Below are 13,431 nucleotides of genomic sequence, written 5' to 3' on the forward strand. Positions count from 1 at the left end.
TCATTTACTGAGCAGAAATACCCATTTTAGCCTTAACATGAGCAATATACTTCTTTGGGGTCATCCATTGGTATTTGTGGTTTGCCAGTTACAGATAGCAGCTTGAGTAAAAGACATTGATACCTTTTTTTAAAAAATTATTATTTTTTCAATTGAAGGATAATTGCTTTACAGAATTTTGTTGTTTTCTTCAAACATCAGATAGATACCTTTTATCATTTATTTGGCCTAATGTTTTACATGTTGCTACTGAGAATTATTTATGGTGCTTAATTAAGTTTCGGAGAAGGCAATGGCACCCCACTCCAGTACTCTTGCCTGGAAACTCCCATGGACAGAGGAGCCTGGTAGGCTGCAGTCCATGGGGTCCCTAAGAGTCGGACACAACTGAGCGACTTCACTTCCACTTTTCACTTTCATGCATTGGAGAAGGAAATGGCAACCCACTCCAGTGTTCTTGCCTGGAGAATCCCAGGGATGGGGGAGCCTGGTAGGCTGCCGTCTATGGGGTTGCACAGAGTCAGACACGACTGAAGTGACTTAGCATTAATTAAGTTTAACCTAATTCAGTTCAGTTCAGTCACTCAGTCGTGTCCGATTCTTTGCGACCCCATGGACTGCAGCACGCCAGGCCTCCCTGTCCATCACCAACTCCCGGAGTTTACTCAAACTCATATGCATCGAGTCGGTGATGCCATCCAGCCATCTCATCCTCTGTCGTCCCCTTCTCCTCTTGCTGCCAATCCCTCCCAGCATCAGAGTCTTTTCCAATGAGTCAACTCTTTGCATGAAGCGGCCAAAGTATTGGCGTTTCAGCTTTAACATCAGTCCTTCCAAAGTACACCCAGGACTGATCTCCTTTAGAATGGACTGGTTGGATCTCCTTGCAGTCCAAAGGACTCTCAAGCGTCTTTTCCAACAGCACAGTTCAAAAGCATCAATTCTTTGGCATTCAGCTTTCTTCACAGTCCAACTCTCACATCCATACATGACCACTGGAAAAACCATAGCCTTGACTAGACAGACCTAACCTAATTAAGCACTATAAATAATTAGTTTAACCTAATCTTTATAAGGTTAAATATTATAAAGTTAAATAATAAGTTTAACCTCCATTATTTAGCAATCTTTATTATTTAAGATAGTAAAAAAAATGCCTGTTGATATCTTCTGATAATAGAATTGCTGGGATGTTACTTATCAGACATTTTAATACAAAATAATAATCATTAGTGCCCCCACCAAGTCATACATATGTAAAACAGAAGCTTGCAGTTCTTAACAACTGGTCACTTAGAAATCCCTCAAAATCAATAGACTTGATTTTAATCAGGGACAAAATCAGCCCCTGTAATACACTGGGTGCCCTGGAGAAACGGTCTAATGTTTTCGGGACCTGTTTGTGCATTTCATGATTAGAAAGGATTGCCTGTCTTCTCTCTCATTCTCACGTGGGCGGCTCTGGTGGGCAGCTAGACTTGGGAGGGAGACTCGAGGTTGAGGACAGAGATCATTCCCCCATGCACTAAGTTCACGGTCCATGGAGTTGCTAAACTGTACCCTTTGGCTAATTATAGTTGATTTAAAAAATCTATTGGAATTGGGCTAAAGGTTTTATTAGCATTCAGTTTCATGAAGTGGTTTTTCTCACTCTTATTTAATAATGTTTAATATTATGACACACAGATTGTAATTGTTTGCAGAAAAAATATTTTCAGAAATGAATAACTTGCCAGGTGAGCTGTGCCCTACGAACTGTTGCAAGTGGGGGTGCTGGCTGTTTGGACAGTGGGGGTGAGCGTCCTTGGACGTGAACCTCGTCGTCTGGAGGCTGTGGAGTACTTAGCTGCCGTGGTTGAGACCCTTGCTTTGCTTACTTTCACACCGGCATCTTGCCTCCCTTCTGACTTCCCTCTCCACTGCTAGCTTGGAGCTAAGTCTCAAGCTGCATACCACATGGCAGAGTGCTTCGCTGTCTCCTGCGTTTCTGGGTCATTGTCAGTGTAGATGTGAACAAAAGGATGGACGGGGTTCCTGATTCACTTGACTCAAGTAGCCTTTCTTCTTTTAGTGTCTGACTCATCCTTTCATTCCAATACAAATCCCGCAGCCCAGTAGATATTTCTTGGCCATGCTGCCTTGAAATGAGTGGCATCTCTGCAGTCTTGCAGCCACAGTCACTGTATCTGCAATTTATTGGCCAATTAATGCTATGGTTCCTCATGCGGTTTTTGCGTTGATGTCCTGTTTACGCATGTTTGTTCATCTAACTCTCTGAGTTTTACATCTTATCACTCACTTTGAATGAAAGCCTCTTGAGGGAGCTGGTCATATTGTGTGCTTCTAAGTCCTGTAAACCCATCACAGCACTTTCTGTCTCGTAATTGTTGAAAGTATGTGCATTCATTGACTAGCAGACAGGAAAAACTTGGAAGTCAGTGTGGTTAAGAAGGTTGACTAAACTCAATGTACTTGAATTTGAATCCAGATTCTACCACTGATTGGCGAAGTGAGTTTGGGCTTTAAAGATGAATTTCAACATCTATGAAAAGAGGGCTAACAATCCTTAACCTGCTTATTTCACATGGTTATGAGATTTTTTACTAGGATAACATGTGACTCTGTGATGACCGAGAGTGGTGGGATCGGAGGTGGGAGGAAGTCTCAAGGGGAAGGGGCCATATGTACACATACAGACGGTTCACACGGTTGTATAGCAGAGACTAACACAACATTGTAAATATTCCAATTTATTTTTTTTTTAATTTTTAAAAGTTAAAAAAAGAATATACAACAAGATCACAAAGTTGATGTTTGGAATGGGCTTTTGAGAACTGCAGAGCTTTCTGTATCTGGGTGTACAGACTGGGGCTGTTACAGAGAAGATACGTCGGGTTACAGAGCATGTTCTGTAATCGGACGGGCACCTCTCATTAGACTGGCACAGAGTCTGTGTGAAGATGAGCGATGATGAAGCTGCAGTGATTAGTGTGGTCAGGAGATACAGGGCTCTCTGTGACACGCTAAGGCAGGTGCACTTGGCTGTTTAGTGCACCTACTAAAGTAGGTGCTAGGGAAAGGCAGTGGCTTGGAAGATTTTTGAACAAGCCAAGTGTATAAACAGACGTCCTTTGGAGAGAAAATCCAACAGATTGTTTGTCCTTAATAATGCCTCCTGGGCCCTCCAGTGAGTCTCCCATTTAATCCCAGGAAAAATATTTTTAAAGGAATTGTGGCACTCTTACTTTCTCTGCTTCCAATAACATGGATTTATGGTTTTCCGTATATTCTCAGTTCTTGAACCCATTACTATATGTCATCACTGTAAATGTGCACTAAATATATGTTATTAACTTTTGCTACAATCTTAGAGCAGTTATACTGGTGCTGCCGTGTTTTTTCAGTGAATTGAGGTAAGAGACTAGAGCTCATATAAAATCCATATTCTGAAATGTCACAGATTAATTATCTCATGAGATGTATAGTCATGAATTTCTATTTCATAACTTTCCATCAGTAGGAACAAAACATGCATCTGGTCATCAGAGTCCATTTGTATTCTTAGCTATGAACTTAAAATCAGCTGCAAAATGCAAATAAATGTCTGTTTAAATTATATTAAGTGTGCTCCAATATAATATTACTACTACTACTACTAAGTCGCTTCAGTTGTGTCCGACTCTGTGTGACCCCATAGATGGCAGCCCACCAGGCTCTCCAGTCCCTGGGATTCTCCAGGCAAGAACACTGGAGTGGGTTGCCATTCCCTTCTCCATAATAGACGTTACTGCTGCTAAGTCGCTTCAGTCGTGTCCGACTCTGTGTGACCCCATAGACAGGAGCCCACCAGGCTCCCCCGTCCCTGGGATTCTCCAGGCAAGAACACTGGAGTGGGTTGCCATTTCCTTCTCCAATGCCTGAAAGTGAAGAGTGAAAGTGAAGTTGCTCAGTCATGTCTGACTCCTAGTGACCCCATGGACTGCAGCACTACCAGGCTCTTCTGTCCATGGGATTTGCCAGGGTTAGGTACTGCAGTGGGTTGCCATTGCCTTCTCCGAGTATAATATTACTTATCATAAAAGTAAAGGAGAGTGGTTAATTTTTTTAAGAGGTCAACATGCACGACTAAGGTAAAAAGTTAAAACCCTCTGTCCCCTCACTGCCTGCTGTCCAGACACACTCTTATTTCCAATAGAATTCTTTCCTTGGAAGAGTTGTTTTCCCTTGTTTAACCCTTAGGCAAAAACAGGAAACAAGATAGCAAGAATGAGCTTAATTGGATTGCTGTATAAATGACCATTTCTGAATTAAGAAGGATCAACTCTTTTTCTGCCTGAAGGAGAAATGCTGTTTCGATTTCAGATTTTTTTTTTAATTTTTTCAAAATGTATGGAGATATACACCCCTTTAATCAAAGACTTTTTAAAGGGCATTTCATTTTAAGCCATATCATTGGGGTCTATTTAGGTAAACTTTGGTTTTACAAACTGATTTTTGAATTTCATTCTGTACTGTTTTTCTCCTCCAACATCTTGTTAGCATGAGTGGAAATGGGATTTGCATTTGAAACGCTAATATTCGGTATTCAGTCAGCCAAGCCGCTTCCTTCTCTTAATTTCCATAAATGTCAGTAAATGCCTCTTTTCACCTTTGGGTGAACAGTCAATAGGAAAATCAATTCTGTGACAAATGAACAGCAACATGATTTTACATATGAATTATTTAACAAAGATTATTTTTATCCTAGAAGGGGAAGACTTAAGGTAAAAATCAGCAGCAAATTATTAATTTACATTTATTAGTATTATTCATAAAAATGCATAGCCACAGGAAGTGAAGAAAATTTGAATCTCATTTTGTAATTAGTTCATGTCACAGGACTCTGTTAATGACACAATAGAAAACCATTAAGAATTAGTAAGTAGATATATATGTAATAAGCCTCATTAAGCCTTTCCATCGTGTTGTGTTTCCCTCTGAGTTGTGAGAGATTTTGTGAGTTTTTTTAACCCTTGACAGTAAGTGAACAAATTATAAATCTCCTACTTAGGGATGCAAAAACTTGCAAGAAGTCAGTCTTTATATCACTTACATTCCGTCTTCATATCTAATTGGTGTCTGCTATACAAAAATGGGCACAATAAAGGACAGAAATGGTAGGGACCTAACAGAAGCAGAAGATATTAAGAAGAGGTGGCAAGAATACACAGAAGAATTATACAAAAAGATCTTAATGACCCAGATAATCACGATGGTGTGATCACTCACCTGGAGCCAGACATCCTGGAATGTAAAGTCAAGTGGGCCTTAGAAAGCATCACTACAAACAAAGCTAGTGGAGGTGGTGGAATTCCAGTTGTGCTATTTCAAATCCTAAAAGACGATGCCGTGAAAGTGCTGCACTCAATATGCCAGCAAATTTGGAAAACTCAGCAGTGGCCACAGGACTGGAAAAGGTCAGTATTCATTCCAATCCCAAAGAAAGGCAATGCCAAAGAATGCTCAAACTACTGCACAATTGCACTCATCTCACACACTAGTAAAATAATGCTCAAAATTCTCCAAGTCAGACTTCAAAAATACGTGAACCGTGAACTTCCAGATGTTCAAGCTGGTTTTAGAAAAGGCAGAGGAACCAGAGACCAAATTGTCAACATGCACTGGATCATCGAAAAAGCAAGAGAGTTCCAGACAAACATCTATTTCTGCTTTATTTATTTACTATGCCAAAGCCTTTGACTGTGTGGATCACAATAAACTGTGGAAAATTCTGAAAGAGATGGGAATTCCAGACCACCTGACCTGCCTCTTGAGAAATCTGTAAGCAGGTCAGGAAGCAACAGTTAGAACTGGACATGGAACAACAGACTGGTTCCAAATAGGAAAAGGAGTACGTCAAGGCTATATATTGTCACCCTGCTTATTTAACTTATATGCAGAGTACATCATGTGAAACGCTGGGCTGGAAGAAGCACAAGCTGGAATCAAGATTGCTGGGAGAAATATCAATAACCTCAGATATGCAGATGACACCACCCTGATGATAGAAAGCAAAGAAGAACTAAAGAGCCTCTTAATGAAACTGAAAGTGGAGAGTGAAAAAGTTGGCTTATAGTTCAACATTCAGGAAACTAAGATCAGGGCATCTGGTCCCATCACTTCATGGGAAATAGATGGGGAAACATTAGACACCGTGGCAGACTTTATTTTTCTGGGCTCCAAAATCGCTGCAGATGGTGACTGCAGCCATGAAATTAAAAGATGCTTACTCCTTGGAAGGAAAGTTAAGACCAACATAGATAGTATATTAAAAAGCAGAGACATTACTTTGCCAACAAAGATCCATCTTGTTAAGGCTATGGTTTTTCTAGTAATCATGTATGGATGTGAGAGTTGGACTATAAAGAAAGCTGAGCACCAAAGAATTGATGCTTTTGAACTGTGGTCTTGGGGAAGACTCTTGAGAGTCCCTTGGACTCCAAGGAGATCCAACCAGTCCATCCTAAAGGAAATCAGTCTGGAATATTTATTGGAAGGACTGATATTGAAGCTGAAACTCCAGTACTTTGGCCACCTGATGTGAAGAGCTGACTCCTTGGAAAAGACCATGATGCTGGGAAAGATTGAAGGCAGGAGGAGAAGGGGACAACAGAGGATGAGATGGTTGGATGGCATCACCAACTCAATGGACATAAGTTTAAATAGGCTCCGGGAGTTGGTGATGGACAGGGAGGCCTGGCGTGCTGCAGTCCATAGGGTCATAAAGAGTCGGACATGACTGAGCCACTGAGCTAACTGAACTGATACATTCTTTGTTGCTTCGCTGATGGCTCAGCTGGTAGTGAACCTGCCTGACAATGCAGGAGACCCAAGAGACACAGGTTTGATTCCAGGGTGTAGAAGATCCGCTGCAGAAGGAAATGATAACCCGCTGCAGTGTTCTTGCTTAGAAAATTTCATGGATAGAGCAGCCTGGTGAGCTACAGTCCCTGGAGTCGCAAAGTGTCCAGCACGATTATGTGCACACATACACACAAGCATGGCCTTGTGTCTGTTGTTTGTCTTAGTCGCTCGGTCGTGTCCGACTCTTTTGTGACCCCGTGGACTGTAGCCCGCCAGGCTCCTCTGTCCATGGGATTTCCCAAGCAAGAGTACTGAAGAGGGTTGCCATTTCCTTCTCCAGGGGATCTTCCTGACCCAGGGATCAAACCCTTGTCTCCTGCGTTGGCAGGCAGATTCTTTACCACCGAGCCACCAGGGAAGACATTAGAGGACACAAAACAGTTTATAATTCTGGAGTTGGGGGTGGGGGGATTGAGTCTCTATTCATGTCTTAAACTTTTAAATACCTAATAAGCAAGATTTTCTCAAAAATGGGAAGAAAACATTATTTCTAACCCCCTATACCAAACTCTCCAGGTCCTATTCACCAGTGTCTTAGTTAACACTATTTTCTTTTTTTTTTTTCTGTTGAAATTTTAGCTGGGAACTTTAGATTTGCATGCAGTTGTCAGAAAGACTGGAGAGAGCCCAGTTTCTCCCCGTGGTGTTTTTTTGGCTTTACCTGAAATGCAGTTGACTTACTACACTGTGTTAGTGTCAGGGCTAATTATTTGCTATTTGCATATGTTAGGAAAGGATCACCATGTTAAGTCTAGCAACCATCTGTTCCCCATATAAAGTTATTAGTGTCATTTTCTAAGGATTTGTTTCAGTGAAGAAATCTTCTGAAAAACCTGCTGAAATGAAAAGATTTCGTTCAAGGATGAGGATCCCAGCCCACAGGGAAATGGCTTCAGAATATGATCATTCATGTGTCAGTTTAGAGTCCTGTATGTCACAGTTATGTTATAAATCCAGAGTGTTGCTCTTATTTTGAGATCTTATGAATAAGGAAGGAGAAGACTACTTTATATTGTTTTCCTTGTTAGTCACGCAGTTCTGTCCAACTCTGCATCCCCACGGACTGTAGCCCGCCAACCTCCTCTGTCCATGGTATTCTCCAGGCAAGAACACTGGAGTGGGTTGCCGTTCCCTTCTCCAGGGCATCTTCCTAACCCAAGAGTTGTACCTGGGTCCCCTACATTGCAGGCAGATTCTTTACCGTTTGAGCTGGGCCACAAATTATTTTCGTGTAACATTATCTGACTGAGTCATGAGGATAACCATAAACCAGAAAGTTTAGGGATTTTCTCAAGTCAAGCAGTTATTAGTAGCAATGACACAGTCATAACAGCTCACATTCACAGAGCACTCATTACATTTTTAGGGCACTGGAGTAGCCCACACCTGTCCTTTTGAGGTGTGATTACTGGAATCCACTTACAGATGAGGAAGCCAACGCACTTGCTCCAGGTTACACAGTCATCAGGCAGCAGATTCAGGATTCCAGTCCAGACACCTTGGCTGCAGAGTCCTGGTTGGTCAACCATCACATCCCTGCTCATACCAGAGTCCAAATCCCCGTGGATTTGTGACTCCCTGTTAGAGAAGGACATTCAGTGTCATAAACGGTGCTTGTCTGCGTCGGCCGTGTGAAAATGCCTCCCCCAGTCTTTTCTTCCCCTGTTCTACTGATGCCCCTCTCGTTTCTTCAAAATTCAGATTGAAAGTTCCCACCTCTGTGAAGTCTCTCCAGACCTTCCTTCATAGAGCCCCTTTTCCCAGGTAAATGGTAAAAACAAAGAAAGGAAAACTTAATAACAAGAATCAAACTCTTGTTGACTCCTCCGTCTCCATGCCACATGCAGCGTGTTAAGACGCTTACGTGACTGACGTGTCTAGAAGTTTCTTTAAAAACAGGGCGTTGGTCATTTTCATGCAGCCCAGGGGTGGTGCCACGTGGAACGCAGAGGTCGCTGGGTGTGGAACCGTTCTTACTTCCACAGCTACAACTCTTACCTTCCGGTTCTGGGAAAGAGAATGATTGTCTGTGCAAACACTATTCTATAAAACATGCCAGATAAGAAAATAAGTAAGGAAGTAGCTGTCTGAAGTGGTGGCGTGGGTTGGAGATATGTCTTTTACAGCAATGAGAAGATATTTAAAGGACACCAATATGCCATCCTTTATCCTCCACGTGTCAGGATCAGTGAGGCCTGGGGTGATGCCAGCTGACTCCAGGTTCCCAGAAACATCAACATCCTTAACCCCCAGGGTCACTTCTCCTCCTGGAAAGAAATGGTTTCCTTTCAACACTGAAGCCAAAATTTTACAAAGCCATTATTGGCTTTGTAATGATAATACGTGTATTATTCTGTGTCATTAATGATGTTACTTAACTTGTGGAATATCAAATAATGATAAGAGAAGTTGTAAGAGTTTTTGTTACTACCAATAGGGCATGAAATTTAAAGAATGATAAAAGTGATTTAGATGTTTTTACCGTGCTGGATAACGTTGCAGATACTTTTTATTCTTCACGTATTGCTTGGCCACCATTTAAATAACATTCATAGTTGCATGTGCTCGCTATTCTAAAATAGTAAAGCTCCTTCACTGTGACACATACAGCCTTTGTGCCTCATAGCCTGATACATTTAATAAATCTAAATAAATCAGGTTAGGGATCATTAGGCACAGTGTCCCGTTCTCGCCTTCTGATCGTCTGTTTTTTGTCTCACGGGTCATCGTTTTAAAACGCCCTCTGAACTTCACTGTGTTGACAGCAGTGACCTGTCACTTGTCCTTACACGGAATTTTAACCTTCGTGTAAGATATAACCTGTGAAGATTTGTTGTGTATGTTTTTTTAAAATGAAGATCAATAATGTTAATATTTTAGTATCCCATTTATGCCATTCTGGCAACTTTCTATACCTATTAGATTTTACTCAATACCTATTAATCTCTGTGATACAGAATCAAGTTTCATGGGATCTCTCAATAAGAGGGTTTATTCTGAGCATTAGTTGATTATTGCAAACATCAGTCCGATTTTTTGCTTATCAAGGAAGCATAGAAAGCTCTTGGTGGTTGATTCAAAGATGATGTTCTTCTGTACCCACTACATTATTCAAGACATCGATATACTCGTTAAGAAAGTGCTTTCTAATGCCTTGTGTGTATAGGTTTCACCTTTTATAATGTGCTTGGGAAATCAGATATTTTTAGTAAACGTTGAGAAGCTTTGAAAGGATAGAGAGCTTTTTTTGTTTTCCACAGTGAAGCAATGACTCAGGGGATTTAGGACATTTTTTTGTCAAAATCCCTCCCCACAAGCCTCATTCAGATCAGCAGCTGCTGCAAGTCACTCCCTGCAGGTCAGGGTGTGTCTGGAGTGACTCAGTCTCCCGGTCTTCCCTGTTACGAAGGTCTCAGCCGAGGGTCACACCTTGCCCAGCTCGTCTGTATTTGTGGTCATTGTGAAAAGCTGTTGAAAAGAGTTTCGCATGGAGATGAGCTGTAGAATGGAGGTATTTTGTGCTCGATAGGAGGAGGGGTGTGTGGTCACACCAGCGTGGAAGCAAGCACAGCACACGCCAGCCGGCCGCAGAGGAGGAGCAGCGCCAGCTGCTGGGTGGGGATTTGGATCCTGTTCTGCTCAACTCCGTTTCATGAGGACTTGGCCTTCATTTATATATATGTTCACCTAGATATATATTCACCTGTATGTCCATGTATGCGTTCACCTATATATATAATGTTCACCTAGATATATATATAGCTTCTCCTGTATATATGTATTCATATACACACATATTTTTCTGCATATATATATCGCACCTTACTTACTTTTAGGTTAATTGAAATTTATTATTTCATATTAATTTGTTAATTACACATTCTATCATTATTCTTTTTGTACATTCACTAGGAAATAAAGCATGAATCTTCATTTATTTCATCATCGTTGTTGTTTTTCTGACGCTTTTGCGACCCCATGGACTGTAGCCCACCAGGCTCCTCTGTCCATGGGATTCTCCAGGCAACAATACTGGAGTGGGTTGCCATGCCCTCCTCCAGGGGATCTTCCTGACCCTGGGATCAAACTCTCATTACAGGTGGATTCTTTACCACTGAGCCACCAGGGAAACCCTAATTTCATCTTAAATTGTTTTAATTTTGTCTTTTTCCTAATACTGCTAGAACCTCAGAGCCTCTGAGCTCCACGTGACCCCTCCTGACTTTTGCAGCTATTGTTGGTGTGTTGTTCTATGTACAACTTAAAGTCTGTAACATTCCCAACACATAACTTACGTTTACCCATGTATTCAATTCCAGGGTCCTCACTTCCCTCTTGAATTTCCATTTTTTTCCATCATGCCTGTTTTGTTGAGGTTCACACAACAGGCAAGACTTGTGATAGCGAAACTTCCTAGTTCTCGTTTGTCCAAAAACATTTTTTATTTCACCTTCAGTTTTGAGGGACATTTGTATTGAGTCTAGAATCCGAGGTTGAATTTTTTTCTGTACTTGAACCTGTGATGCATTGCTTTCTGGCTTCCAGGTTGCTGTTTAGAAGTCAGCTTCTCGTAGGATGCCACTTCCCAGGGCAGCGGAGCTGGGATGGTCTCGGGGGGTGCTCAAAATCTCTCCCCAGCCAGCGGAGCCCCAGCGTCTGACGCTGACCCTGCCCTCTGTCTCACTCTTGCGTTGTGTCTGATACTCCTCTTTCTTCCTGCGTTCCTCCCCCAGGTTATCCACCAGCTGAGGCTGTCGGAGAATGAGAGCGTGGCCCTGCGGGAGCTCCTGGACTGGAGACGGAGACTCTGCGAGGAGCGGGGGGACTGGCCCCGGATCCTGCCCCCCGGGGAGCCCCGGGCGCCTCCCCCACCTCCGTGCAGGAAGCCCGAGGGGGCCCCCTGCCGCAGGCTGCCCCCCGAGTTCTGGGACTCCACCCTGTGACGGCCAGCTGCAGATTCGCGGGGTGGCCGCCCGAGGGTGCCAAGCTCACGGACAGAGGCTGCCCCGACACACAAAAGCACAGGCAGCCCGGTCAGATGCTCACGGTTCCCTGTGTGTGTGTGTGCGCTCTCGCCCGTTCCGTGGGGATACACTCTAGCCTCCAGACTCCGTGGTCCCCGGGCTGTGCTACTCCGAGGTGGGGAGGGAAAGGCCGGGCCCAGCATGGACCGCAGGCGAGGCTGGTGCACACGGCGAGGCTGGTGCAGACGGCGCCCCCGCACCGCACACCTGTGTTCGTACGGTCCTGCCGCGTGTTTCTTGTCCCCCAGTCGTTTGCCTCTCATGCACTCTCCAGGACATAGGGTTTATTTCTCTGTAGGTGTTTGTGTTTTATGGGAATTACAATCCTGATAATGATTTACATGTTTGTTACTGTATTTTATAATTTTATGCCATGGGTGGTGCTCCCTTTCTTCAAAATACAGATTTTAAAAAATCATTTCTAGAACTTTTTTTTTCTACTTTTTTTTTTTTTTTTGATGTAAAGTACCTGAAATTCCTGGGACCTTGTCATTGTTTGAGCTTCGCCGTGGCAAGCTCTGTCGACTTACAGCTTGAGTCCGATGTCTTCGAATGTTTCATTCATTGATCGGGAGACGGTTCCTTCCCTTGCCCTGTGTTCCAGGCACATGGATGGTGAGCCTTTTATTGAAATCTCATCCTCTGACTTCAGTAGGGATTACAGGAAATGATGCACCCTCCTTTGAAGGGTATGCAGGGGACACAGCCGTTCAAAGGTCTCCAGCGTACCGGCAAGTGGGCTGAGATGGCTGGTCTGAGCAGTGATGCGGCGCAAGACTCTGGTCCTCTCTGAGCTCCGCTGCCCGCTCGCCCCGCTAGACCCCGCCCCTGTGGTGATGCGCCCGCCTCGCTCCTCCGTGCACTTCTGCTGGCCTGGGACTGGTGTGTCTTGCATCTTGGAACTTTGTATTCATACCAGCCTTTGCCAAGTTATTGTGCCAATAAAAGGGTGCAACTCTGTTCTCCCGCGGTGTGGTGAATGTGCTGTCGTCGTTTTCCTCGGTTGCTTTTGCTTCCTGATCTGCGGAGGCAAGGAGACCTCCCTGCATTCTTCTCACAGAATCTTGCAAACTTCAGAATCAATGGAGTTTTGGTTTGTTTGTGTTACAGGTTTTTTGATGTGGACAGTTTTAAAAGTCTTCATTGAATTTCTTGCAATACTGTTTCTGTTTGTTTTTCGGGGGGGGGGGGGGTGTTGCCCCTAGGGCATGTGGAATGTAAACTCCCCAACCCGGGATCAAACCAGCACCCCCTGCGTGGGAAGGTGAAGCCTTAACCACTGGGCCACCAGGGAAGTGCCCTGGTTTAAGATTTTTGTGGTTATTCATATAAAACTACTAGACAGACATACTTCAGTTGTAAGCATAGTATGTTGATTACATGGGAATAATAATAGGCAAGTAAATGAGGAGAGGCCTTCCCTTGAAAGACAGTGCGTGTCCTCACAGATTGCACACCGAGTGGAGGAGACCACGCGGAGAAGCTCCTGGGTGGGGCAGGAGAC

The 13,431-nt window shown here is 43.4% G+C and overlaps 1 protein-coding gene across 2 annotated transcripts in view; it reads left to right on the forward strand.

The window, feature by feature from the left end:
- Nucleotides 1-12,890, forward strand: part of MYO16 (myosin XVI) — a 519,236-nt gene extending 506,346 nt beyond the window's left edge. For both annotated transcript variants that reach the window (XM_027557960.1, XM_027557959.1), the window contains exon 35: nt 11,637-12,890. In XM_027557960.1, the coding sequence (XP_027413761.1) occupies nt 11,637-11,846 (210 nt within the window). In that variant the 3' untranslated portion in view covers nt 11,847-12,890. The remainder of the gene's footprint in view (nt 1-11,636) is intronic.
- Nucleotides 12,891-13,431: the final 541 nt, after the last annotated feature.

The sequence above is a fragment of the Bos indicus x Bos taurus genome, chromosome 12, assembly GCF_003369695.1.
Source record: "Bos indicus x Bos taurus breed Angus x Brahman F1 hybrid chromosome 12, Bos_hybrid_MaternalHap_v2.0, whole genome shotgun sequence".
NCBI classification, from domain to species: Eukaryota; Metazoa; Chordata; class Mammalia; order Artiodactyla; family Bovidae; genus Bos; species Bos indicus x Bos taurus.